This window comes from Thunnus thynnus, chromosome 5 (genome assembly GCF_963924715.1).
Source record: "Thunnus thynnus chromosome 5, fThuThy2.1, whole genome shotgun sequence".
NCBI classification, from domain to species: Eukaryota; Metazoa; Chordata; class Actinopteri; order Scombriformes; family Scombridae; genus Thunnus; species Thunnus thynnus.
This window is the reverse complement of record NC_089521.1, coordinates 35,170,835-35,197,178: the sequence shown is the minus strand read 5'-3', so window position 1 is coordinate 35,197,178 and position 26,344 is coordinate 35,170,835. Positions and strand designations below refer to the sequence as shown.

The 26,344-nt window shown below is 39.3% G+C and overlaps 1 protein-coding gene across 32 annotated transcripts in view; it reads left to right on the top strand.

Annotated features, from left to right (window-relative positions):
- The window catches only part of LOC137183723 (protein NLRC3-like), a 171,664-nt gene that overhangs the window by 8,810 nt on the left and 136,510 nt on the right, over window positions 1-26,344 (top strand). For 19 of the 32 annotated variants that reach the window (XM_067591004.1, XM_067591005.1, XM_067591002.1 and 16 more), the window contains exons 3-4: window positions 19,717-19,875; window positions 20,848-20,952. In XM_067591004.1, the coding sequence (XP_067447105.1) occupies window positions 19,717-19,875; window positions 20,848-20,952 (264 nt within the window). Of the gene's footprint in view, window positions 1-12; window positions 1,841-3,468; window positions 3,643-7,027; window positions 7,236-8,273; window positions 11,651-19,716; window positions 19,876-20,847; window positions 20,953-23,733; window positions 23,970-24,103; window positions 25,896-26,344 lie in introns of those variants that run through there. The other 13 variants (XM_067590982.1, XM_067590983.1, XM_067591003.1 and 10 more) reach the window with 7 other exon arrangements.

Sequence of the window (26,344 nt, the reverse complement as noted above, 5' to 3'; positions counted from 1 at the left end):
CTTCTCTTTCAGCAGAAAGTGGTCTGCAGGAGGTTTTAGATGAACATAAGATCAGTCTGAGGAGGAGATGTGAATGTGTGACTGAAGGAACTGATGAAGCAGGAAGTGAAACCCTCCTCAACAGGATCTACACTGAGCTCTACATCACAGAGGGACAGAGTGAAGACGTTAATACCCAACATGAGGTGCGGCAGCTTGAAGCAGCTTCCAAGATGGAGACCCTCCATGACACTCCAGTCAGGTGTCACGACATCTTTAAAGTCTCACCTGACCAACAGAAACACATCAGAGTCGTTCTGACCAACGGCGTCGCTGGCGTTGGAAAAACCTTCTCAGTGCAGAAGTTCACTCTGGACTGGGCAGAGGGCTCGGAGAACCAAGATGTCAGTCTGGTGATTCTGCTTTCGTTCAGGGAGCTGAACTTGATCAAAGATGAGCAGTACAGTCTCCTCATGCTGATCCATGATTTCCATCCAACATTACAGAAGGTCACAGCAGAGAAGCTCGCTGTCTGGAAAGTTTTGTTCATCTTTGACGGCCTGGATGAAAGCAGACTTTCACTGGATTTCAAGAACATGAAGGTCGTGTCTGATGTCACACAGAAGTCATCAGTCAACGTGCTGTTGACAAACCTCATCGAGGGGAAGCTGCTTCCCTCGGCTCTCGTCTGGATAACTTCCCGACCTGCAGCAGCCAATCAGATCCCTCCTACATGTGTTGACAGGGTAACAGAAGTACGAGGCTTCACTGACGCCCAGAAGGAGGAGTACTTCAGGAGGAGATTCAGTGATGAAGAGCTGCCCAGCAGAATCATCTCACACATCAAGACATCCAGGAGCCTCCACATCATGTGTCACATCCCAGTCTTCTGCTGGATCACTGCTACAGTTCTGGAGCACATGTTGACTACAGACCAGAGAGGAGAGCTGCCCAAGACCCTGACTGACATGTACTCACACTTCCTGCTGGTTCAGACAAAGAGGAAGAGGCACAAGTATGATGAAGGACATGAGATGAGTCCACAGGAGCTGACGGAGGCTGACAGGGAACTTCTTCTGAAGCTGGGGAAGCTGGCGTTTGAACATCTGGAGAAAGGAAACATCATGTTCTACCAAGAAGACCTGAAGAAGTGTGGTCTTGATGTCACAGAGGCCTCGGTGTTATCAGGAGTTTGTACAGAGATCTTCAAAAGAGAGAGTGTGATCTTCCAGAAAACAGTCTACTGCTTTGTTCATCTGAGCGTTCAGGAGTTTCTGGCTGCAGTCTACATGTACCACTGTTACACCAACAGGAACACAAAGGTACTGGAGGACTTCCTGGGAAAATACTACAGTTACTCATCTCTGGATGACTTCCTGGGAGAACACAGTTACTCATCTCTGGATGACTTCTTGATGGGAGCCATGGAGAAATCTCTCAGAAGTGAAAATGGCCACCTGGACCTGTTTGTTCGCTTCCTTCATGGCCTCTCTCTGGAGTCCAACCAGAGTCTCTTAGGAGGCCTGCTGGGTCGGACAGAGAACAGTCCACAAATCATCCAGAGAGCCATCAACAACCTGAAGGAGATGAACAGTAAGGATATCTCTCCTGACAGAAGCATCAACATCTTCCACTGTCTGATGGAGATGAACGACTGCTCAGTACATCAGGAGATCCAAGAGTTCCTGAAGTCAGAGAACAGATCAAAGAAGAAATTCTCTGTGATCCACTGCTCAGCTCTGGCCTACATGCTGCAAATGTCAGAGGAGGTTCTGGATGAGTTGGACCTGAAGAAGTACAACACATCAAAGGAGGGACGATGGAGACTGATCCCAGCTGTGAGGAACTGCAGAAAGGCTCGGTAAGTCCAGATGTGATTATCAACATTATAAAGCTGCCATCAGTATTACAGTAAAGATTCACACATGCACACTATCAAAGTGTTAAACATGTGTTACAGCTGCTTGTTGCCAAAGTTATACATGAGTAGTGCTTCACTACAAGGAGTACCTGCAAGCACATTCACATGTGTCAAGATATCCTCATCACAAGGAAAACATATTTCTATTCACATCAATGTTTTTATTTTCATAGTGATGAGGATATCTTGACACATTGATTATGTCACTGGTCATTTTGATATAAACATCCTTCTTATCCCTCCTGTGGGTATTTGTCTGAGGAAGACCTGTAATCAGTTGAAATGTTACCAGTAAATTTAAATGGAGCTGTGATTCCAGTGTGTGAGTTCTCCTTGTATCCCAGTTGAATAGATTTTGTATCCAGCACCTATCCCACTGAGGGTTTGTGGATGTGAACATGACAACTCTGACTTATAATGCTTCACTTCAAATGTTCTTCACATGTTACAAATGCTATGAGAGCAAGAAAAACTTATTATTGTTGGTGTGTTTATACCTCACATTAGTAAACACAGTTATTCTGTTTATTTATAATGATTTTACAGCTTATTGTTCACCTTCTAGTTTTCTTCCTTTGGGTTTAATACAAATCCAGCAAAATATCTTCAGGTTTTAAGTTTTTGTTGAAAATGTTTAAAGAGTCATTATATTAAATAATGAATTTACAAACAGAATATCAATGAATGCAGATGCAAATAACAAATATATATTAGAAAAAGTTTCTGCCAGTAGAAATGTGTATTCAGTGTCTGAGCAGTTACAAACTGTTTGATGGATCTGTTCACAATATAACATGCAGATGTTTGTCAAACAGTTTATTTCAGGAGAAACATGCAGAGATATTTCACGTTGTCTTTTGTCATGTTGGAGGACATCACTACATCACTGTGCTGGCAGTGGTAACTGTACGCCATTATTCATTTTTTAGACAGTACATCACATTTAAACTCCAGCACATCAAAAGACATTGAAGAGCTGTTAACACCTGTAGACTGACAGCTGACGTCACTTCAGATGACACCTGAAAGGAAAGGATGTCCAAAAACATGTTTCCTTGATTCTTCTTCCCTCACATCTTTTCCTGCATCTCTCCCTTGTATCTTAGGTGGGAGGGACTAAGACACAAGGAAGCATAAATGCAACTCCTTTTTCTTTCCCTTTGTCTGCAAGATGAAACCAAAACAGAGAATCCCATTAAAAAGTCTGCAGTACAGCAGCAGAGAGAGTGAGGAGACTTACTGAATAACTCAACTTTGATTTGAAGGGTAAATCACAACATGACACATTTACATTACTTTCATTTTCAGACGCTTTTGTCCAAAGTGACTTACATTTTTTTACATACACGTACAATTTTGGATTGAGTGTGTTGCTCAAAGACACTTGGACATGTGGACAGAAGGAGCTCAAGTTTCAAGCCACCAACCTTGTGATTAATGGCCAACCAGCTCTGTCAACAGAGATAACTGAGCTATTCATCACATCTTAGTTTGTTTAGTGATAAAAATGCCTAGAATCTATATTTATTATTAAAGTGAATATTATATGTATGTTATCTGCATTACAGACTTGCTGATTGTGGACTCTCAGAGACTCACTGTGAAGTTGTGGCTTCAGCTCTGAAGTCCAACCCCTCCCATCTCAGAGAGCTGAATCTGAGCTCAAACAGTCTGTCTGTCTCAGCAGTGAAGCATCTGTCTGCTGGACTGGAGAGTCCAAACTGTAGACTGGAGACTCTGAGGTCAGTTCACTGACTGTCTGTTACTATTGTTGATCTTAATGTTTAACAACTGAACCTAATTTATGTACATACATAACTTACATCTATGAAGTAATTTTTTCCCCATATTTTCATTTTTTACTGTACAAAGATTAGTCTGTAGTTATAAAAGATGACTGATTCTTAAAGAAACTGTAGAAAATGTCCACTGTTAGTTGTTAAAGTCAATTAATGTTTATAATTTTTGGTAAAGAGTCACATCTGTATACAGAAGATCCTCTCAACTAATATCTGTTTTAAATGGATCAAGTTTACTTGATGAAGGAGAAATATTTCCTTATTATATTCTTTAATGTGTTTTAATGAATAACGTCTGCTGATTGATATTGATACTTCAGAACACACACACACACACACACACACACACACACACACACACACAGGGACACAGAGATCAATGCAGGTGACCTCAGAGTCTTCAGTCCACACTGTAGACTGGAGACTCTGAGGTCAGACACCATTTCTTACTGCTGTGCTGAGATTAATATGATGTGACAGTTGTGGTGACACTAAACTGCAGACATAAAGCTGATATTATGCTGATCCACACTGAGGATCTTAATGGGAAAGTCTATTTTCTTCTTCAGTGGTTTAGTCCATTGACTGTGTCAGAGCAATGTTGAGTGCACAGTGATAAATAAACACATCTTAAGCGCAAGTCCGAGGATGTTTGATTTAGTGCATGGAGCCGCCGCATAACGACGCGTCAATTACATGTCTCGGTAGCAGCCCCTCACTGTGGCTTAGGTTTTTTTTGTTTTGTCGAAATCAAGTCACTACAGTGATGATAGAGAGAAAGAAAGAGAAATCCATGTGAACACCTCACGCATACTTTAGACCAGGCGTACACATGTTTTTCCTAAGAGATCTGAGACTGATGTGATGAGGTGGAGGTGAAATATAAGCTGAGAGACGGAATCTTTTAGTAAAACATTGTTTGTTTAGGTTGATAACCAGCTGCACTGATTGTGTGTGTTTTTGGGTTCTTTTGGGGTGTTTACACAGGTATTTGTAAAATGCCAATCAAAGGCGCATTTATAAATTTAACATTGATTAATTATTTTTGTGTTTAATTTTGTCATTCCTTTAATTTCCATAGGAGCCAACATTTTATTTTGCTCTTATTATTCTTTTTATTTTATCCTTAGTTGTGGCACACCTTGTAAAGTCGGTTTAGATATGAGCTACAAACTACAACATTGATTCCATTTCTGAGATATTACTGCTGACGATTGTTTACAGTCTATGTGATGAATTAATGATATGGATGGTATAAAGAGCCGCACAGCCGTGTGTAATGGTGGTGCGTAATGACAGCTATTCTGGCTGTTGGAGAAACTCGCAGGTGCAACACAATTTAGTGAAACTGCACTTCTTCTTTCCCGTTTGTTTCATTGACAGCTGTACAGACTGATGAGGCAGGTGACCAATTGATATGAAAACGGCTGGTTCAGGGTGTGTCTTCATCCATTTATGGTTCATTGTGGGAGTGGAAATGAGGCTCATGCACATGCGCCCAGTTCCTCAATGATTGAGATTTATAAAACAGAACCATGCGTACGCACGGCTTTATATATCTGATGAAAAGAATGCGTCTGCATGTTTGTGGCTTTATGCGTACACATAGTTTTAGTCATGAATCTACACAGAGTTGTATGCATCTGGTCCCTGGTGTGTTGCATTTTGAATCAGAAATCCTGCCTGACAAAGTATTCTTAGATCATATCAGTTACCCAGTAAGGCTGTTTGTTCCCAAAACCCATTCAGTGCAGACGTTGTTGGAAATGTGGACACAGCTGGCTTGTGTGTAGACATGATTTGGGGATATGTGGTTAATGTGGAGATGAGACGTGCAGCAGCAGAAACTGTGAAAAAGAACCCCAGTGTAATCAGTGTGGGGGGAGACATGAGGCAAGCAGACAGTCCAAAGAGAAAGAAAGAGATGGAAGTCATGAGGATCAGGTCCAAGAGAAGGCTGAGCCATGAGGAAGCAGCTAGGAATGAAAAGATTCAAGAAGTGAAGGAGAACTAATCAGGTAGGAAGCATGATGAATATTGTTTTTGTGAGGACAAGATGAAGTTCTGAGCACTTCTGTCCATGGTGATTAACTGTGCTGCTGAGGCAGAAATGAAATGTGAGAGAATAGAGATTATTACTGGAGAGGAAGTGCAGAGGCTGCTGAGAGGCTTTCAGACTCTCTCAGAGCCTTGATTGAGAAGTTATATTAGAGAATGGGATGAGGGTGCGAATATATATATTAGTTTTATCTTATATATAATCATTTAGATTAAATAGGAGAACTGAGTCTTATTTTCAATCCAGTAGAAGGCAGTAATGTAACTGACAGTCCATGTGTTGCATTATGGGATAGCATTTATGTTGTGTAAATGTGCATAATGATGAAACTCTTGCAAGTGATGCAGGTCTTTTATTATTCTTGCTCAACTGTTTTGCACATGTAGGACTAAAAATATAGCTGTGTCATGTTTGAGTCATTTTGCATTTTTACTTGTGTTTGGCTGCACAACATGAGTTTGTATAGATGGAGTCACTGGTGGAGCTGCAGAGTTTAAGAGGTGAAGTCACTACGTCTTTATTGAAGTAGCAGCATGTTGTCATTAATATTAATGAGAGCTCTTTTTCACTGTTTGTATTTGACAGTTTTTAACCTGCATCCTGTTGGGTTCAGCTGTTTGGAGTTTCCATTTTATAAACTTACATTCTATCAATCAATCAATCAATCAAACTTTATTTATATAGCACCTTTCAAACAAATAAAATGCAATTCAAAGTGCTGCACAAGCGACTGACAAAACGTAGGATGTTAAAAATGGATTTAGAGACTAATGAACACCAAAGCAATTAAAAAAGCAAAAAAGGTTCAATAAATAAAACAACAATAAAAAATGGGTAGTTAAGATAATAAAATATAAATAATAAAAGATAATACAAGCAATAAAAACAACAAAAAAGTTGTCAAATACTACACATTATAAATAGATTATTAAAATAGTAAAATGTTAATAAACAATTAAAAAAATGATTTATAATGATCAACAGTAAAATGTTGATAAACAAAATAGAATAAAATAAATAATGATGATAAATAAAATAAGTATAAATAATAAAACCTTAAAATGATAAAACACTACATAAAAGCCAGACTAAACAGATGGTTTTTAGTTTATGTTTAAAAATATGTATATTTTCAGCTGCTCTCAGATCCTCTGAAGGCTGTTCCAGCAGCTTCTAAACCTTCTTCACATCTGAACAGATTATGAAACACTGAATGATTTAAAAAAGGAACTTTGTTTTCTAAAGTGACGTCATTTATTCTTTATTCAGATTGTGCGACTGCAGTTTGTCAAAGATCAGCTGTGATTCTCTGGCCTCAGCTCTGAAGTCCAACCCCTCATCCCATCTGAGAGAGCTGGATCTGAGAGAGCTGGATCCGTATACGGTTCTGTGGGGAAACAAGCTGCGGAGCGAAGACGTGAAGCTGCTGTCTGATCTTCAGGAGAGTCCAGACTGTAGACTGGAGACTCTGAGGTCAGTAGAGAGTTGGAGTCAGTCCGTGCTGGTTTCAGCAGTATTGTATTAAACACAGTTAGTATCAAAGCAAAGATCCAGTATTTCCTGGTGAACCTTCAACCTTCTCAGTGGCTGCTTTCCTCAGTGAAGCTGTGAGAGGAGAATGGTGACAGGCTTCAGGATTGGACAGAAAGACAGAGAAAGAGAGAACAGTCAGCCAATCAGATCAGCCAGAAGCTTGTTGTGATCATGTGTTTGAGTTGATGTGAAGACGACTGTTGTTGTTGTGTTGATGTCTGCAGGAAATAAAGCTGGATTACAGCTGACAGCCTTACAAGATGTATAGAGACAGTGGTCCTCATCATCAAACTGTCCTACCATCAAATCTGATCTGAAAGTGTTTGTTCTCTCATTTCAACACTAAAGAATTGATCAGTTCATCTTTGTCAGAGCTCTAAGATCAGTCTGACTGCAGCCTGCAAATCACTGGCTCTGATTTCACACAAGCATCATCACGTTTAGTAACCATGTGGTCTTTATACAGACCAGAACCTCTGCTGAAGTCCAGGAACCACAGCAGGTGTTTAGCTGAGAGCTCTGACTGATTGTCATGTGATGATTTAACAGCAGGAAAGATTTTCAAATCCCACAGAGACTCTGTAGCTTTCAACTTTTCTAACAGTTCACATGTATCAACAGTAAATCCATCAGTAAACTGATGAGTGAATGTCTCTGTTTCTGCAGTAATGATGTGTTCATGACTCTCAGCACTTTATTTCCTCTGTGTACTTGAGTGAAATCTGCAGAGTAAACAGACTTGATAGCAAAAGTCTGTGCAGGTGTGTGAGCTTGGAGCTCAGTGTGTTCACTCCAACACGTTAACATGAGAGCTGAAAGGAAGCAGGCTACGCTGCACAGCTGTTCCACTTCTGGTCTGAACAGGACTGAAGTCCCTGCTGCTCTTTATACTGGATGTGCTGCATCACTGACTGACAGCTGATGAAGTGAGTCTCACTAAACACTGATTTGTGACCTCTGTTGTTTCTTCTTCTCTCATCAGATGGAAGGATTGATCTCTGTCAGAGTGTGAGTGAACATCCAGGAGTGTGTGTTGAGAGAGGATCAGCTGGATCCTGATGATCCATCTGGACCGGAGTCTGGATCTGGATTTTGTCATCTTCACTTAAGTCTCTTAACTGACTACAAACTGAACAGTTATCTCTGGATTTTGTTGAATCAGCACTTTACAGATGTGTTATACATGAGCTGTTTGATGCAGAAAAGATTAAAAACAGGTGTTATAAGTCAGACTCTGACCCTGGGCCCATATTTATCAAGCGTCTCAGAATCACTGAGAGTTAACGAGGACTAAAACTAATTAATGAAGCAGAAGAGAATTTACTGTGACTGTCAGCAGGAGAAGGATTACTCCTGGGAGAGAGTGAGACGTCGCTGTTTTACCACAGTCAGAGCAGCAAAGTAGAAATAATGATGACGTGTTGTAGTTTTCTCACAGTCTCAGCTGGAAATATGAAACAGTGGTAATTTGGTATATTATGTGTATAGGCAGGTAACCAGGCAGGTAACTTACCAAGGTTATGGAACAAAACTATGATGCCAACATTCATTATAAGATGATATTTACAAAGTGTAAAGAAAGCCTGAGAGATAAATGTAGCCTATATGTTAATGAAGATAACAGGTAATTAGACTCAGCTGTGTGAAATGATCTTGGTTCAGCCACATGGTTTCACAGCCTGTAATAGTGCTGCATCTTGCACATATTGCACAGACACATGTTGCAAACCCTCTCCATGAAGAACATCTTCTCTTCCACTGTCCAATTCCTCTTTCAACTACACCCCAAGTTAACTTGTGTTCTCTACATGAAGGTAAATACAGCGTAACAATAGAAACATATATTGTTCAGGTGCATCCTCCTCTCTCAAATATCAGGCTGTAGCTCTGCTGTTATTTGAAGGAGCCTCAATAAAAAATAAGCCTATAAAATATTTGAGCTGTTGTAATGAAGTTGAGATATCCTTCATTCTGCAGCTGACATGATTGTGTGTTAATCAAAGTTTTAGTGGGCTGTAACTGAGGACCCTCGTCATGCTCATTATCTTTACGACGTGCATTAAGCAGGATCAAAGTTTGATTCATGACTTCCATCATTGTTGCTTCTGACAGAATCGTCACTGTTGCACAGCTGCATTTTCCCCGTTACCATAAAGTGTAACATTGTGAGGACGTTCTGTATTTATTTAAATGATGTTCTGTAGAAACATCATGTGTTCTCCTCTGCATCACACACAAAGTCAGTCTCACTAATGATTCTGTTTTAGTCCAAACAATCTTTTAATAAGCTCAGTGTCATCAAGCGTTCCCAAAACATCTCTCCTCTCAGGGAATATCTCTGCCTGAACTCCATCTCCTGCAGCTCCTAAATATTGGCAGAGATAGGAATCATTTACCAAGTTTGGAAAGTTGATAAAAAGGCTTTTTCTCCTAAAAGTAGAAGCAGAGATGCATCACTCTGATCATTTTTGGCCAGTTAGGAGTGATTTCCTGCTCTGAGACGCTTGATAAATACGGGCCCAGATGTGACAGATGTGACAGATTGGATGTCCACAAATTTCATTCAGTTAAATTGTGAAAGAATTTATCATTGGTCCAGAAAACCTGCATGCAGGTCAAATCATATCTTGGTTCTGTGGTGAAAAACTTTGTATTTTTTGATTCCAGTCTAAGTTTTGATGATCATATCAGCAGCTGGTCCAGTCCTGTTTTCACCATTAAAACATATTCAAATAATATCTATAAAACCAGCACAGAACACTGCTGCTGTCAGACTTTGAACTACAAGCAGGAAAAGAGATCATATTACTCCATTTCTATCATCACTTCACTGGTTACCTGTTTGTTTTAGGATTGATTGTAAAGATTTGATTGATTACTTTTAAAGGCTCTTCATGGCTCCAGATGACATTTCAGAGTTGCTCTGTGTGTAAATATTAAAGGTATCTAGCTTTTATATGCAAACATATGATGTCACAATGAATAGTTTATATCTCATAACAATATTTAACAAGTCATTTGCATCAGGCTGTAAGTAAACACTGGTCAGCCAATCAGGAGGCTTTAACAATAACTATATATTTAAACTTGTAGTTGAGATCATGTGATCCAGCTGTGTGATCCAGCTCTATCCAATCACATCCTTTACATCTTGTTTTCTACATTAGTGCAGCATCTTGCATGTATTGTACAACACTGCACACAGTGATAATGATGCAAACAGACTGTGGACACAACTTCATTAAAAACATGAAATGTATCTTCTCCACTGTCCAACTCATCTCCAGCTAAACCTCCTGTTGACTTATGTGTCCTTACAGCTCTTTGAAATATATCTCTGCCATCAGCAGTTTAACACTAATGAATCATTCAATCAATAAAGCCAGGATTTGCATGAATGCAGCTTGTTTTTCTATAAGTTGATACTGAGTGGTGGGAAATGAATTAGTGCTGATTATCAGCACAGATAAATATGGGTCCTGGTCTTTGCTGTCAGGGCTCTGGATCAACCTGTTTGAGGAGCTCAGTCTGATAAGTCATTATCTTCCTTTAAATCACTTCTTCAAACTCATTTTATCCACTGATCTACTGATTATTTTTGTTTTATATGCTGAACATCTTAAATGTGAATCTAATGTGTGTTTTACTGGTTTATTTTCTTCCTGTATGTGTGTGTTAGTTTTGTGTAAAACATTGTGTAACGTTGGTTGTGAGAAGTTTTATAGACTTGTGAAAGGAGGGTGGTGGGATGATGATGGTGGGAAACAAAGACCAAATTCTAATAAACATCTGTGGAAATAAATGAACTTGCAGTGTTTTTATCCTGTGTCAAGCTTCAGCTTCATGTAATCTATTTTTATTGTGGTTATTTTTTCTGTCTTTGTGTATAAATGAACCATATTTGATTGAATCTGTGTTCTTTGTTTTGTTTCTGTGGATCTGTTAGATGTTTTTGTCGAACCACTGGACCACCAGGACGCCATCTGAGTTTTTGTTTACGCTTTATTTTAAAGCTCCATTATTCTTATAATTTCTTATTAATTTCTTCAAAGTTTCCAGGAAAGAATTGTCTGTGTAATTTGGTCTATTTATAGATTTCCATTTCCACCTGAGTTCATATTTATTCATCAGTCATTTATTGTTGGAAACTTTATTCTCATATATGTTGAATTGTATGTTTTTCTGTAGATGAAACATGTTTGCATGTTTGTCTGACCTGCTGTGAACTGACTAAAAGACTTTAGCTGATGCTAGCTTAGCAACTGGAATTCATTCATTGGAAGTGAACCAACTGAACACTGTCTTTATTTGACCTATAAATTAGTGATAAAGTACTTGGTTCTTTCCAGGAAATTTACTAATTTTAGATTGTCTGTGTTTTCTTTATTCTTTCACTTTATTGCTGAAATCAGGTGAAACAGCGCCACCAAGTGACGATACAAGAAAACAGCAACCCATACAGACTGAACACACACAACAAGGAGGAATAAATACATGAAAACAGACATTTTAAAACATGTGAGGAGAGGAGAGTAAATCTAGTTAGAGATGTCTCTATTCATCATTTTGTCTATCAAATGTCAAAAAACAGAGAAAAATTTAGATTAAGAGTGAAATTGGTTTGCAGTGTTTGTCCAAAACTTAACAAACACAATAAAAGAAACACACACACTAAGAAGAAAAAAGCAATCCAAGACATAGTCCACACATGGCACACATCCTTCATAAAATACACTAAACTACTACACAGCAGCGTCCAGCAGTGCTCCTGGAGTACAAAGATTCAATGTGAGAGAAGACACAATGCAGCCCAGAAATATACACAATACCATACTTTCCACTGTGCAGCACTGACTACAGTACTGCTGTGAGTACCAGGAGTTTTTATGTGCTGCTGTGTGTTATAGAGAGCGATGGCTGATGGGATAAAGGAATTCCTCGCTCTGTTACTGTTGCAGCTGGAGGCCTGAAGACGTGGGCCTGATGGGAGGGGCTGAAGCTCACTGAACAGGGTGTTGTGGGTGAAGCAGCAGGTTTTCAGTCTTTGAGAATGAGATTGGAGGTTCGATTCTTTTTACTGACTCAACATTTTATGAGTCACTGACTAAATAGAGTTGGATTTTCAAGTGACTCGAGTCACTGAGTCAGTTGCCCAGAGCCTGGAGAATCCCCCACCGCTTAACAAACACTCGTCTACTGATTACAGCCGACAACTCGGCCCTGACTGGTACAAATAAATAAACCTCATGAAATATTTCTCTTGGAGAATGTTTGTGATTTGAATAGAGGTGATAGTCAATATATTACACTGTTGAATGTCATGGTTGATCAATCACAATCGAGTTGTAGTAAACTACTAAAAAGGACAAATTAAAATTGATGGATGGTTACTGTCTGTGGCGTGGAGCTTGTTGGTGAGTGAGTGATTCGTGCATCCCGAGTTAGACCTTCAGCTCCGGGCTTGGAGAGCGAGTACTGAGCTGAAACAAGCACCAAAGTGGTTGCTTTTCTGAGATTTCATCCTAAAATGTCCTGAAACTATTAGAAAACATGGATCCATCAGAGCAGTGCTGCACTGTGACAGAAATAAAGAGGAAACACTGCGACATGAAGATAGATGCTAAAAAACGTCTTTCTAAAGCAAAGAGCTCCATTACTAATATGAGAGGCGTCATGTCGACTGTGATGCAGTTTTGTTGTTTCCAACTGAAAAAAGGACTAAGAAGAAGATATTTACCTGTTTTTCTATTTAGGTGTTTGACTATAAAACCTCCTGAAACTCTTTGTGGACAAAAACAACAACTGAGTGTAAAATCAGACAGCTCAGTGTAGACATGATCAGATTCAGGTGAAAGATGCAGCATAGATCCTCATTATTGATCTACTGAGGGAAAAGTAATCAAAGTAAGAAAAATCAGTCAAGTTCTTCTTGAACATCTACACTGGTTCTGTTGTTGAAGATTTTTTAGAGACAATTAGGACTGAAACTAACTTTTATTTTCATTATCTATGAATCTTTGCAGTATTTTCTTGATTCACAGTCTATAAAATGTCAGATAATAGTGAAAATCACGTTATAATCTGCGACAGATGTTTAGTTTTGTCTGACCAACATCCCAAAACCCAAAAATATTCAGTTTATAATGATTTAAAACAGAAAAAGAGCAAATCCTCAGAAGCTGGAACCAGCAGATGTCACTAAAACAATCGATCGATCTGCTTCTGTCATGTTGACCTGATCTGATGTTTATCTAAAACTATTGTATCTTTACTGGTTTCTAACCGTCGTCACAGTGACTGAAGACGACACCAGGAGACTAATTGAGCTGCGAGCTGCTAACGAGTCTCTGTTCACCGGGAGGAGGAACACCGCCAAGCCGGCCTGGAGGTAAAGAAGCACAAGATAGAACATCTGCACTGATGTTCACATGTTCAGTCTGTGATCATTAAACCTCTGGAGCTTCATAATCAGTTTAATAAGGTTCCTCTTCATGTGTTTAATGAGATGTTTGACACCACAACAGAGCAGCTGCATGGTTATTGTACGTGTGTGTTTATATGATGTCGGTGTTGTTGGGTCTGCAGGGGAATAGTGAAGGAGATGGGTCTGACGGGGAAGATAACACCTAACCAGGTCGCCAAGAAGTGGGACAACCTGAAGACCAAATTCAAGGTGACAAACTTCAGTTTCGAACCGTCAGGGTCGTGTTACACTGAGAAGAAGTCGATCATATGATGTGTTTAGATGTGTTTACAGCTTGTGAGCTGCTGCAGTGGAAGGAGTTCAAAGTCTGTCGTTATAGATCAGTGAAGTGTTTTTCCTTGTTCTGTATTCAGTTTTCTTTAAACAATTTCCTGATTGTGACTGAACACAGAAACGCTCCTGGATCATGTGACCATCATATGTTTAAAGTTCCTCCTCTCAGAAACATGTTCGTTCTTGTTCCTTCAGCTGGATGTTTGTTCTCGTCTCTGTGCAGAGTTTGTTTTCATTCATCTGCTGAAGGAGGAAATTTCTCTGAGCTCACTGAAAATCTGATTTTCAGGATGTGACATCACAGCTAGTTTGGAGCCAATCATGGTCCAGTATTCAACTTGAACAGTGTGATGATGAAACTTGAAGCCTCCAGTGCTCAAACACTGAGAATGAACATTACAGTAAAGGAGGAGACATCTGGTGTCCAGCAGGAAAACTGTAGAAATAAAATATATTTACATATTCATAGATTCTGGATTTTTAATGAGGCAGAAGGAGGAGATGTAAGTTTTTTAAGGTATTTTATATACATCTTACAATATGTCAGGAGTGGATCTGTAAATTCTGACCATCAGTTCCAATTATTTACACTTTTGTTTCTGAGAAATCAAGTTTTGTCCATTTTAGTTTCTAAATACTACAATACCCATGATCCTCAGCTGTGTTGCACTCGGTTCACTATCAGTTACAGAAATAGTTTGTTTCGTTCCTCCACACACTTGAGTCCTCACAGTGCAGATCATGATTTGTTGTGTTTGGTACATGATGAGTCTGTTGTTCTGCTTTAATTACAGCAGAATTTATTTGGGCGTCTGAGTCGAACTGAATTTTTCCCATTTTTGTATTTATTTGTATTTAAAAGTCGTCTGGCAGCAGTTTGTACCTCTCATGTGTTTCCATTACAGCACAAAACATCCAATTAAAATCTGAAAATAAACTGTGATGTTCAGGAGATATTTCCAGAATCTTCAAAGACTCTTTGAACCGTCTGGATGAACAAATATTCTGTCTGTTGCTCCATGAAAAAGACTGAAACCTGCTTCTGGATCCAAACAAAGATGGCAGCTGTAAAAAGTTGTGAAACAATATGAAAAGGTGTGATCAGTTATATTGGTATTATGTTACTTTTTATTATGTTTTCATACAAAACAACATGTTCATATTTTCTTGTGTCGTACAGAAAGTGCAGTGTCAGGTTATTTTCAGCTACCTGGACATGAGACCTTGAAAAGTAAGAACATGTTTTGTATGAAAATATAAAATAATTATTAATAATAGTGACGCAATATATGTAAATATAACTGATAAAACCTTTCAGTCGTGTTTCACGTCGTACAAATTGAGCAGGAAGAGTCGACAGTTTTCAGCTTCCATATTTGTTTGGATCAGAAAACAAAGAAAATGTTTTTCATGAAGCAACAGACGGAATATTTTTTCATCCAGAAGATTCTGAAACAGCTTCAGAACAGCAGGACGTGTTGGTTAAACGTCTTCTGGGTTTTTAAAGATCAACATGTAATTATATTTCAGGAAATACAGAATGAATATTTGTGTTATTGTGTCATGAATATAACTGCCTACCAGTCAGAGCAGAGTGCTGCGTTTACATTTACAAACCAGAATAGAAACTTCAACTTTGACATCAGATCTTCAGACCTTCACCGTCTACAACAAACTTCATAAATCACAGACAGAAACATAAACTGAACACTGCTGCAGAAGCCAGAGGAAACACCAGAACATTTCAGGTTTTTGTTGAGTCATTTTATGCTAAATTAACTCTTTTAAATATAATATTATAACATGAGACAGATGTCGTGCGTCTTATCTTTACCAGGTAGAGTGACGTTTGAAGCTGTTTGCTGCTGTATTTGTAGTATTTTCTCTGGATAAATGAACCAGAACTTGTAGGACTGAAGCTGCTGATGAAGGAGATAAAATCGTACTCAAGTGTCCCTTACTACAGAAGACTTTTTGTTTTTAAGTGCTTTAAACACAAACTGTGATTGTTCTCCAGTTCAGACATTTTATAAATGCATTTTGTTTACACATCCTGGTTTCATTTGTTTTTAGCAGAAATCATCTAGCTGAGTGTTAAAGTTCATTCTTGGAAATAGTTTGATGAAATAATCTTAACACAAAGTCCACTTACTAGCTTTTTTCCAGAGCTTTCAGTGGATGAAGTTGTCACCTGTTGTCATGTGACTGAGGTTAAGACTCTAGTAAGTAGATCTTGTGTTAAAATCATTTTGTCAGACAAGTAAATCAGTTTTAATGAGTTCAGGTTGTTTCTGACCTCTGACCTCCACAGATAAGTTCTCTTCCTGTGGGAAACACTGACTTTGTCGTCGGTCCTGAACACAGACTCACGTCTTCTTTCTCTCTCAGACGTCACTGAGCTGTTTGGAAGCACAGAAGCTCCTTTTTAAAGCCTTCAGACCTGAGAGCTGCTCGGAGGCTCAGCTGTACGTTTCTTCTTCCTGTGAACGCAATAAACTGTGTTGTGTGGAGTCAATGTGTCTGAAACATCACGTCTGTCGGTTTGCTACATGCGTGTGAAATGTGTAGTTGATTTACATCACAGATGATTGTCTGCGGTCGGCTCTTTAACCAACGCTCATCTGTTTGTTTGTAACGTCACATTTTACAGGAAGGACTGATGGCGTGTTCCTGCTGAAGCCTTCAATAAATGGACCAGAAAAAAAAGACATGCCCACTTTACTAAAAGATACCCCACTTTACTAAAAGATACCCCCACTTTACTAAAAGATACCTCCACTTTACTAAAAGACATGCCCACTTTACTAAAAGATACCCCCACTTTACTCAAAGATACCTCCACTTTACTAAAAGACATGCCCACTTTACTAAAAGACACCCCCACTTTACTAAAAGATATGCCCACTTTACTAAAAGACATGCCCACTTTACTAAAAGATACCCCCACTTTACTAAAAGATATGCCCACTTTACTAAAAGACATGCCCACTTTACTAAAAGATACCCCCACTTTACTAAGAGATACCCCCACTTTAATAAAAGATACCCCCACTTTACTAAAAGACATGCCCACTTTACTACATGACGCCCCCGAGCTGGTGAACAGCAGCACTGGAGGAAGACTTCTGGTTTAACAGGATAATATTAAAAAACTTTTTAGCCGAAGTAAAGAACTAAAGAACATGCAGCAGAGGGCTTTACAGACTGCAGTGTCTGTGGTTGGAGGTCGATAAGGCTCACAGGATGAACTGAGGCCAGATAACAAACAAATGGAAGACAGGGCTGTTTTCAGCAGGAGAGAACTACTGGCAGATGACTTTCAGCAGACAGAGAGGGAGGTATTGTTCGTATTTTCTTAAAGAAATGCTCAGGATGAGAGGAGAGAGGACGCTTCACAGTGCTTCTGGAGAACCAGACACATGTCGAGGAATTGGAGGAAGACTCCTGGTTTCCAGTGTGGGAGTTTTTAAATTAATCTTTGAATACAGAACAGAGATTTATTAAAAAGTTGTGTTTTTTTTTTGAGGGGGGGGGGGGGGGGATTAAGAAATATATGTATTTGTGAATCGGTTAACAGTAATTGACTGCTGCCCTGCAGTTGTTCATTCAACACATTACCTCTCTCTCTCTCTCTCTCTCTCTCTCTCACCACACAAACATGTAACTTAAAGTAAAGAAGAAGAAGGGAGGAGCAAACAGGCAGGAAGTAAAAGTGAAAGTATTCAGTCAGACTCCATTTTAAAGTCAACAGAGCAGAAGGAGGAAAACTGTCTGAGGCAGGGTGAGTGTTCATATCAGGGCTGCTAATAATGATTCAAGGTTCAAGGTTAATTTATTGTCATTTGCATGCTTACACATGTAAACAAAATTTGTACTCAGGTTCAGCAGCGTACAATGCAATAAGTCTAAAAATAATCTATAATAATTAGTCCTATACTAAGAATAAATAACACAAATAAGCATATCTAATAAATACTGCAGTGCAATAGATAAAAAAAAGCTGCGCAGCATGATAAAAACAGCAGCGTTAGAAAAAGAGCAGCATGTTAAGTTAACATGGCAGCATGACAGATAGCAGAGCAGAGGCCGAACGGTGAAAGTGTGTTCAATGAGGCGTGGAGTTCACGAGTCTAACAGCCTCTGGGTAGAAGCTGCGTTTGAGCCTCGTTGTTCTGGTCTTGATGCTCCGCTGCCTGTTGACCAGACAAAACTGTTTTATGACATTTTATAGACAAAACAATTAACTGATTAATGTAGAAAATAACTGGTAGATTAATCAATAATGAGTATAATTGTTAGTTGCAGCAGGAATTCAATGTAATTTAATCCTGAACCTTCATGTACAGCTGATTATAGGACATTACTATCAGTGTACATTCAGCACAAAGTGTCATCTAGTTATTGCTCTATCTTTAGTCTGTTTATTTTTATATTTTATCCTAATTATTAAATATATAATTCATCTTTTAGTTGTTTATTTTTTTTACCTACCTACCTTGTTTTTATGATACACATCCTGAGGGGATCATGGATGTGTGAAACTAAATTTCACAGCAATCCATCCAATAGTTGTTGAGATATTTCAATAAAGAAGTAAAAAGTCGACCTCATGGTGGCGCTAGAGGAGAAGTCAGAGCATCACCAAAGTCAATAGGATTCATCCTCTGAGGAACATGAATGTCTGAACAACATTTAATAACAATACATCAAATACTTGTTGAGAAATTTCAGTCTGAACCAAAGCATCGGACTAAGCTGCTGCTGGCAGCTAAACATGCAGGAGGGTGTGCTTTATAACACTGAACAGGATGTTATCCACAATATGTTTGGTAAAAGACTGATGCCATCCTGTTAGAAAGTTATCTACCAGGAACATTTACCTGTACATATTTGATTGTGACATTGTGTTAAATTAGCAGATAGTTGAGTCAGATTCAACTTTACCTGCTAACTGAAAGCTGCTGTGAGCTGCTCTGCTAACAGTGAACATAAATGTTATCAGAAACGTCTTCAATAAAATTCTCTGCTCACACTTTGAGCTGTGAGTTAATTTGTAAAGTTCAGAGTAATTTCAGATGCAATTGTTCATTCAACACATTACCTCTCTCTCTCCACACACACACACACACACACACGTACGTGACTTCCAGTAAAGAAGAAGGAAGGAGTAAACAGGTAGGGAATAAAGGTGAAGGTATTCAGTCAGACTCCATTTTAAAGTCAACAGAGCAGAAGGAGGAAAACAGTCTGAGGCAGGGTGAGTGTTAATATCAGGGCTGCTAATAATGATTACTGTCATTATTGATCAATCTGCTGATTATTTTTCTGATTAATTGTTTAGTTGATTAAACTGTGTCAGAAAAATATGAAATCACAGTGTTGACGTCTTCAAACGTTGTTTCCTTTGTTCTTTTCCTGGTTTCTGCGTCCTCACAGTGATGTAACGTGACACACTGCTGCAGTTAAAATAGAGAGAAGTCACAGTTAAGAACCACACAGATGTTTATCTGAAGTCTGTTTGTTGGATTTAAAGCAGAGTCAAAGTTTATCTTTGTGATGGCTGGAAAACACACATGGTTGTAGTTAAAGTCATATAAACTAATAAGAAGCTACTAAGTTGAGAGGAAGGACTGGGTTTATTCTACTGTGTATGTGTGTGTGTCTCCAGTGTTACTGGTTTACCTCTCAGACTCCAGAAGATGAATCATTTGGAGGAAGAGGAGGACGGAGCAGAGTCTCTGATATCCAGCTGTCTGTCTATGAAGAGTGACCGGTCTAAAGGTGGTCCTCCAGACTTCAGTAATGAACCTGGACCCTCAGACACAAAGTAAGAGACTGTTTCTACTGTAAACTGACCTGAAGATGATTCAGTTTAATGTCATCTGATAACCTACATTACAACACTATTCTATTATAATTCTGTGTTTTTTAATTCAGTCACTAATCTTTTTGTTGTTTGAGAATTTTCTGAAATGTTTATTAGTTGCTTCCACCAATATTTAATGCAGGTTAAATTACAGAGGACAGATTGTTGTTTGTTTTCTAGACATGAACAAGTTAATCTGACAGCCCAGCATCAGGCAGCAGTGCCTTTAGTTTAAAACTATAACATGTATCTATTCTGCATTAAAATGTCTAAAAACAACTAGACCTACGTTCCAACTGTATCTTTAATCAGATGAAGGATTTTGAAGGATCTTAAATTATCAGAGAAACAAGCTGAGCAAATGTTAGCAGCAGCTCGGCTCACAGCTTTTCCCTGACGTCCTGTGTCCTCTGAATAGCATCAGAGAAACTCTGATTTTCTATGTGAAACAGCTTCATTCAGTTTTTACCTGTTTGTTCTGGAGAGGAGGAGACCTCTGCAGATACTTTGGCTCCCGTTAAAAACATCCTGAACGATGAACACTGGAGTAAACCTAACCAGGAGAACCTGGTTGTTCAACAATGAAGACAACAACTCCCATGATCCCTTGCTACTTCACAACATCATCACACTCCGTCTTTTGTTGTTGTTTTGATTGAGACCCCTAGCGGCTGAAATTACATACTGTGCGTTTAACTGTTGGTAAATGAACTGTTGTATTTTTTATTTTTTTTTGGCATTTTCACAGCTCACATGTCAGACTTTGTGTTCTTAAACATGTAGATGTTAAATAGATGTTTAAAACATGCAGAAGGAGACATGAACATAACTATCTGTTGTTATTATTGAATCATGACCCTGAGCCATGTTTCATGTTAAACCTGCTCTTTACAAGAACTAATGATATTTGTAAAACAATTGTTGTTTCCACAGACAGAGAGCAGAGTCTCTGATATCCAGCTGTATGTCTATGAAGAGTGACCAGTCTAAACATTGTCCTCCACACTTCAGTAATGAACCTGGACCCTCAGACACAAAGTAAGAGACTGTTTCTACTGTAAACTGACCTGAAGATGATTCAGTGAGACGATTTCATTAAGGTTGTAGTGTAGATATGAAGGAAACACAGTGGAAAAAAATAATGAACTACCTTCCATTCAGCTGTAATCTAGAACAGATCTTCATGTACATGTTAACCAGAGACAGAGACAGGGCTGCTATTGCTATTTGATTTTCCAGTCTAACAATCTAAAGTAGTAGCAGGTAACCCAGGGTGATATTTACTAAGGATTTAGTAACAAGTCACATTGTGTCTCCTTATTTACTAAAGGACTGCACCGGGGTTTTGTGCAGGTAAAATGGAAGAAAATGGAGTGTTTGGTCTCCTGCAATACAGAATGTGTCTTAACGTGTTCCTGTTCAAAGACACAAAATATGGGAGGAAGTAATGGAAATGTATACAAACAGCCTGCTGCAGCTGATTTATCACTGCAGACTGACCACTGCAGCAGAGGAAACTGAGTCTGACATTTAACGTTTGGGAAAAGTCAAATGTGTAAAACTGTTGTATCACACTGACACAGAGGGAGAGAGATTATAGCAGAAACAGTGAGAGAGAGAAACACAAATGAAAAGATGCATTATGAAGATATTTAGCAGAGCTCTCTGTTCAGCACCACAACACAAGACAAAAGAGCAGCAGTTTGTTATTTTTCTGTTTTGCTCAGTTGCCTCCTGCTTATTTTTCCTGACTTTTACTGTCTCATAGTAGCTTAAAGGAGCCCTGTGGAGTTTTCTTGTTAACAGACAAAAGTCATGTTTACATTGACTTACTGACCAAAACACATTGTGTGAATCCTTGTGGTCTAACAAATGTGTTGAATCCATTTCCCTCCTCATGAAACATTTGCAAAGTCGATTTTTGAATCTAGTATTTTAAATCCTGCATTGTTTACATCCATGTTTACTAGTTTGCACTCTTCTTCTTCTTCTCTGCCTTTGCTGGCACATTGTTGTGTCTGTCTAATTACTTCTGAACATTTGTTTGTTTGATTGATTGATTGATTGAATTGTTTATTTAAGTGTGCTGCACCTTTCTGGTGCCCAGCCCATATGGGCTTACAAGACACTAGACAAAAATAACCAAGATGGCCACATGACATATCATAATGTACAGTTCCACAAATTCAGAAATAAAGCATTTCGGAACATTTAGTTTACATGGAAGAAATGTCCCATTATGATGGATACAATGTTCTCTGTCTTAGCTGCCAAGCATCTCCTATAAATCTCGCTAAAATAAAAATTTCCATATTAAAAAGCCAACTCAACACATCAGCATCGGATAACCAAAACAAATCGGGGTTTTTCAATTCTATCTTTTCAAACAAACAATTCCTCAAGTCATTGCACAGAGGGCAATGAAAAACAAAATGAAATTCATCCTCGACAACACAAAGATCACAAAAAACTATGAACATTCCTCTCCAGGAGTACCTTTATATCTGCCTACCTCAATTGCCAGTGGTAAAGTACCAGTTCTTAACTGAGCATACAGGGACCTTTGCCTTCTCTGTAAGTTTAGCTTTATATATGGTTCTGTATAATAATCATCTTTCATTTGAATGTAGTTTCTAAGCTTTGGCTTCTTATAAATGTCTTCCTTCTATTGCTCCTTATAAATCTTTAATATTTTTTGTGCAACTTTATTTATATTACACTGCAAGTTATTCCTGAAAATAAAATTCAAATCAGAAAGAGAAAATATTGCAGCGACCTCTCTCGACCGAGGATAATTGTGTGCTCGATCCCAGTTGAAGATCTTTTTGGTCAGTTTTTCCTCTGGCAACTGCATAACGCTGTTCCACAACCTAACCATTTAAACTCTCTGCTTTACAATAAATGACTCCCATCCGATGTCACCTTCAACAGCTTGCTTAGCAGTAAATGTATGCACCCCAAGAAAACACCTCATGGCTCGATTCTGGATGGCATTACATCTTTAAAACTCCACACACCTGCAGCACAAAATAAAATTGAGCCAACCATTGAATCATAAAGTTTAGTGAAAGTTGAAAAACTAAGCTCAGGACACAATTTTATTTTATTCATTACAGACCCTAGTGCTCTTCCTGCTGATTCTGCTAGTACTTTAATTCCCTCTGTAAAGCACATATTTTCATTAAAATCCAAACCAAGATATGTGTGAGAACTGGTGTACTTTAGAGGCATTGGTCCAAATTTAAATATATAGTTGCTTTGCCATTCACATTGCTTTCTAAAATGTATAATCTGTGTTTTGTCATTATTAATAGTCAGTCTCCATTTACTACACCATAAACTCAAAATATTTAACATTTTTTGTAAATTAATCTCTGTCTCTGCAAGCAACACAATATCATCAGCATATAATAAAATACTTCAATTCATATTATCAATCGCTATACCTAGATTGGCCTGCTTAATTTCTTCAATTTAATCATCTACATAAAGGGCAAATAATGTAGGGGAAAGTACATCTGCTGCTTCACTCCAAATGTGAAGAGTAGGAAACCAGCCAGTCCTAAAATTATTTAGCTGTACACACAAAATCAGGGCAGTATACAAGGCTTTGATGGCCTTATAAAATTTGCCATCAATACCAGAACATCAGAAATCAACAAAACAAGCAAATGTATTTTTCTCTTCTTGTAGTTTTGCTCTCACCACTGAGGATATAAAATAAATATGGTCAATAGGGAAAGAACTGCATCAACTTGTGAGCTGTCGGTTGGCCACCACTAATGTCATGTGTCATAAAGAATGTGTTCATGTCCACAGAGAGAGGAAGAGGAGGGGTGTTTCTGTGGAGGAGCAGCTGTCCTGCTGTTCTTTGTGTCAGGACGTCCTGAAGGATCCAGTCTCTACCAGCTGTGGACACTGGTTCTGCAGACAGTGCATCACCTCATACTGGGACCAGTCTGCTCCATCAGGAGACTCCTCCTGTCCCCAGTGTGCAGAAAGATCCAGAACAAGACCTGGACTGCAGACAGACAGTCAGACCAGCACTGTACAAAGTAAGACTGAAGATCTGTCTGCTGATGTCATCATCTCTGAAAACAGGACAGGAATCTACCTCCTCTATCCTACTGAAAATTAACACAGTCAGACATATTTCTTTTTAATTATACCTTTTTTTCTTCTCTTTCAGCAGAAAGTGGTCTGCAGGAGGTTTTAGATGAACATAAGAACAGTCTGAGGAGGAGATTTGAATGTGTGACTGAAGGAACTGATGAAGCAGGAAGTGAAACCCTCCTCAACAGGATCTACACTGAGCTCTACATCACAGAGGGACAGAGTGAAGACATTAATACCCAACATGAGGTGAGGCAGCTTGAAGCAGCTTCCAAGATGGAGACCCTCCATGACACTCCAATCAGGTGTCACGACATCTTTAAAGTCTTACCTGACCAACAGAAACACATCAGAGTCGTTCTGACCAACGGCGTCGCTGGCGTTGGAAAAACCTTCTCAGTGCAGAAGTTCACTCTGGACTGGGCAGAGGGCTCGGAGAACCAAGATGTCAGTCTGGTGATTCTGCTTTCATTCAGGGAGCTGAACTTGATCAAAGATGAGCAGTACAGTCTCCTCATGCTGATCCATGATTTCCATCCAACATTACAGAAGGTCACAGCAGAGAAGCTCGCTGTCTGGAAAGTTTTGTTCATCTTTGACGGCCTGGATGAAAGCAGACTTTCACTGGATTTCAACAACAGGAAGGTCGTGTCTGATGTCACACAGAAGTCATCAGTCAACATGCTGTTGACAAACCTCATCGAGGGGAAGCTGCTTCCCTCGGCTCTCGTCTGGATAACTTCCCGACCTGCAGCAGCCAATCAGATCCCTCCTACATGTGTTGACAGGGTAACAGAAGTACGAGGCTTCACTGACGCCCAGAAGGAGGAGTACTTCAGGAGGAGATTCAGTGATGAAAAGCTGTCCAGCAGAATCATCTCACACATCAAGACATCCAGGAGCCTCCACATCATGTGTCTCATCCCAGTCTTCTGCTGGATCACTGCTACAGTTCTGGAGCACATGTTGACTACAGACCAGAGAGGAGAGCTGCCCAAGACCCTGACTGACATGTACTCACACTTCCTGCTGGTTCAGACAAAGAGGAAGAAGCACAAGTATGATGAAGGACATGAGACGAGTCCACAGGAGCTGACGGAGGCTGACAGGGAACTTCTTCTGAAGCTGGGGAGGCTGCCGTTTGAACATCTGGAGAAAGGAAACATCATGTTCTACCAGAAAGACCTGAAGAAGTGTGGTCTTGATGTCACAGAGGCCTCGGTGTTATCAGGAGTTTGTACAGAGATCTTCAAAAGAGAGAGTGTGATCTTCCAGAAAACGGTCTACTGCTTTGTTCATCTGAGCGTTCAGGAGTTTCTGGCTGCAGTCTACATGTTCCACTGTTACACCAGCAGGAACACAAAGGTACTGGAGGACTTCCTGGGAAAATACTACAGTTACTCATCTCTGGATAACTTCCTGATGAGAGCCATGAAGAAATCTCTCAGAAGTGAAAATGGCCACCTGGACCTGTTTGTTCGCTTCCTTCATGGCCTCTCTCTGGAGTCCAACCAGAGTCTCTTAGGAGGCCTGCTGGGTCAGACAGAAAACAGTCCAGGAATCATCCAGAGAGCCATCAACAACCTGAAGGAGATGAACACCAAAAGAATCTCTCCTGACAGAAGCATCAACATCTTCCACTGTCTGATGGAGATGAACGACTGCTCAGTACATCAGGAGATCCAAGAGTTCCTGAAGTCAGAGAACAGATCAGAGAAGAAACTCTCTGTGATCCACTGCTCAGCTCTGTCCTACATGCTGCAGATGTCAGAGGAGGTTCTGGATGAGTTGGACCTGATGAAGTACAACACATCATGGGAGGGACGATGGAGACTGATCCCAGCTGTGAGGAACTGCAGAAAGGCTCAGTAAGTCCAGATGTGATTATCAACATTATAAAGCTGCCATCAGTATTACAGTAAAGATTCACACATGCACACTATCAAAGTGTTAAACATGTGTTACAGCTGCTTGTTGCCAAAGTTATACATGAGTAGTGCTTCACTACAAGGAGTACCTGCAAGCACATTCACATGTGTCAAGATATCCTCATCACAAGGAAAACATATTTCTATTCACATTAATGTTTTTATTTTCATAGTGATGAGGATATCTTGACACATTGATTATGTCACTGGTCATTTTGATATAAATATCCTTCATTACCCTCCTGTGGGTATTTGTCTGAGGAAGACCTGTAATCAGTTGAAATGTTACCAGTAAATTTAAATGGAGCTGTGATTCCAGTGTGTGAGTTCTCCTTGTATCCCAGTTGAATAGATTTTGTATCCAGCAACTATCCCACTGAGGGTTTGTG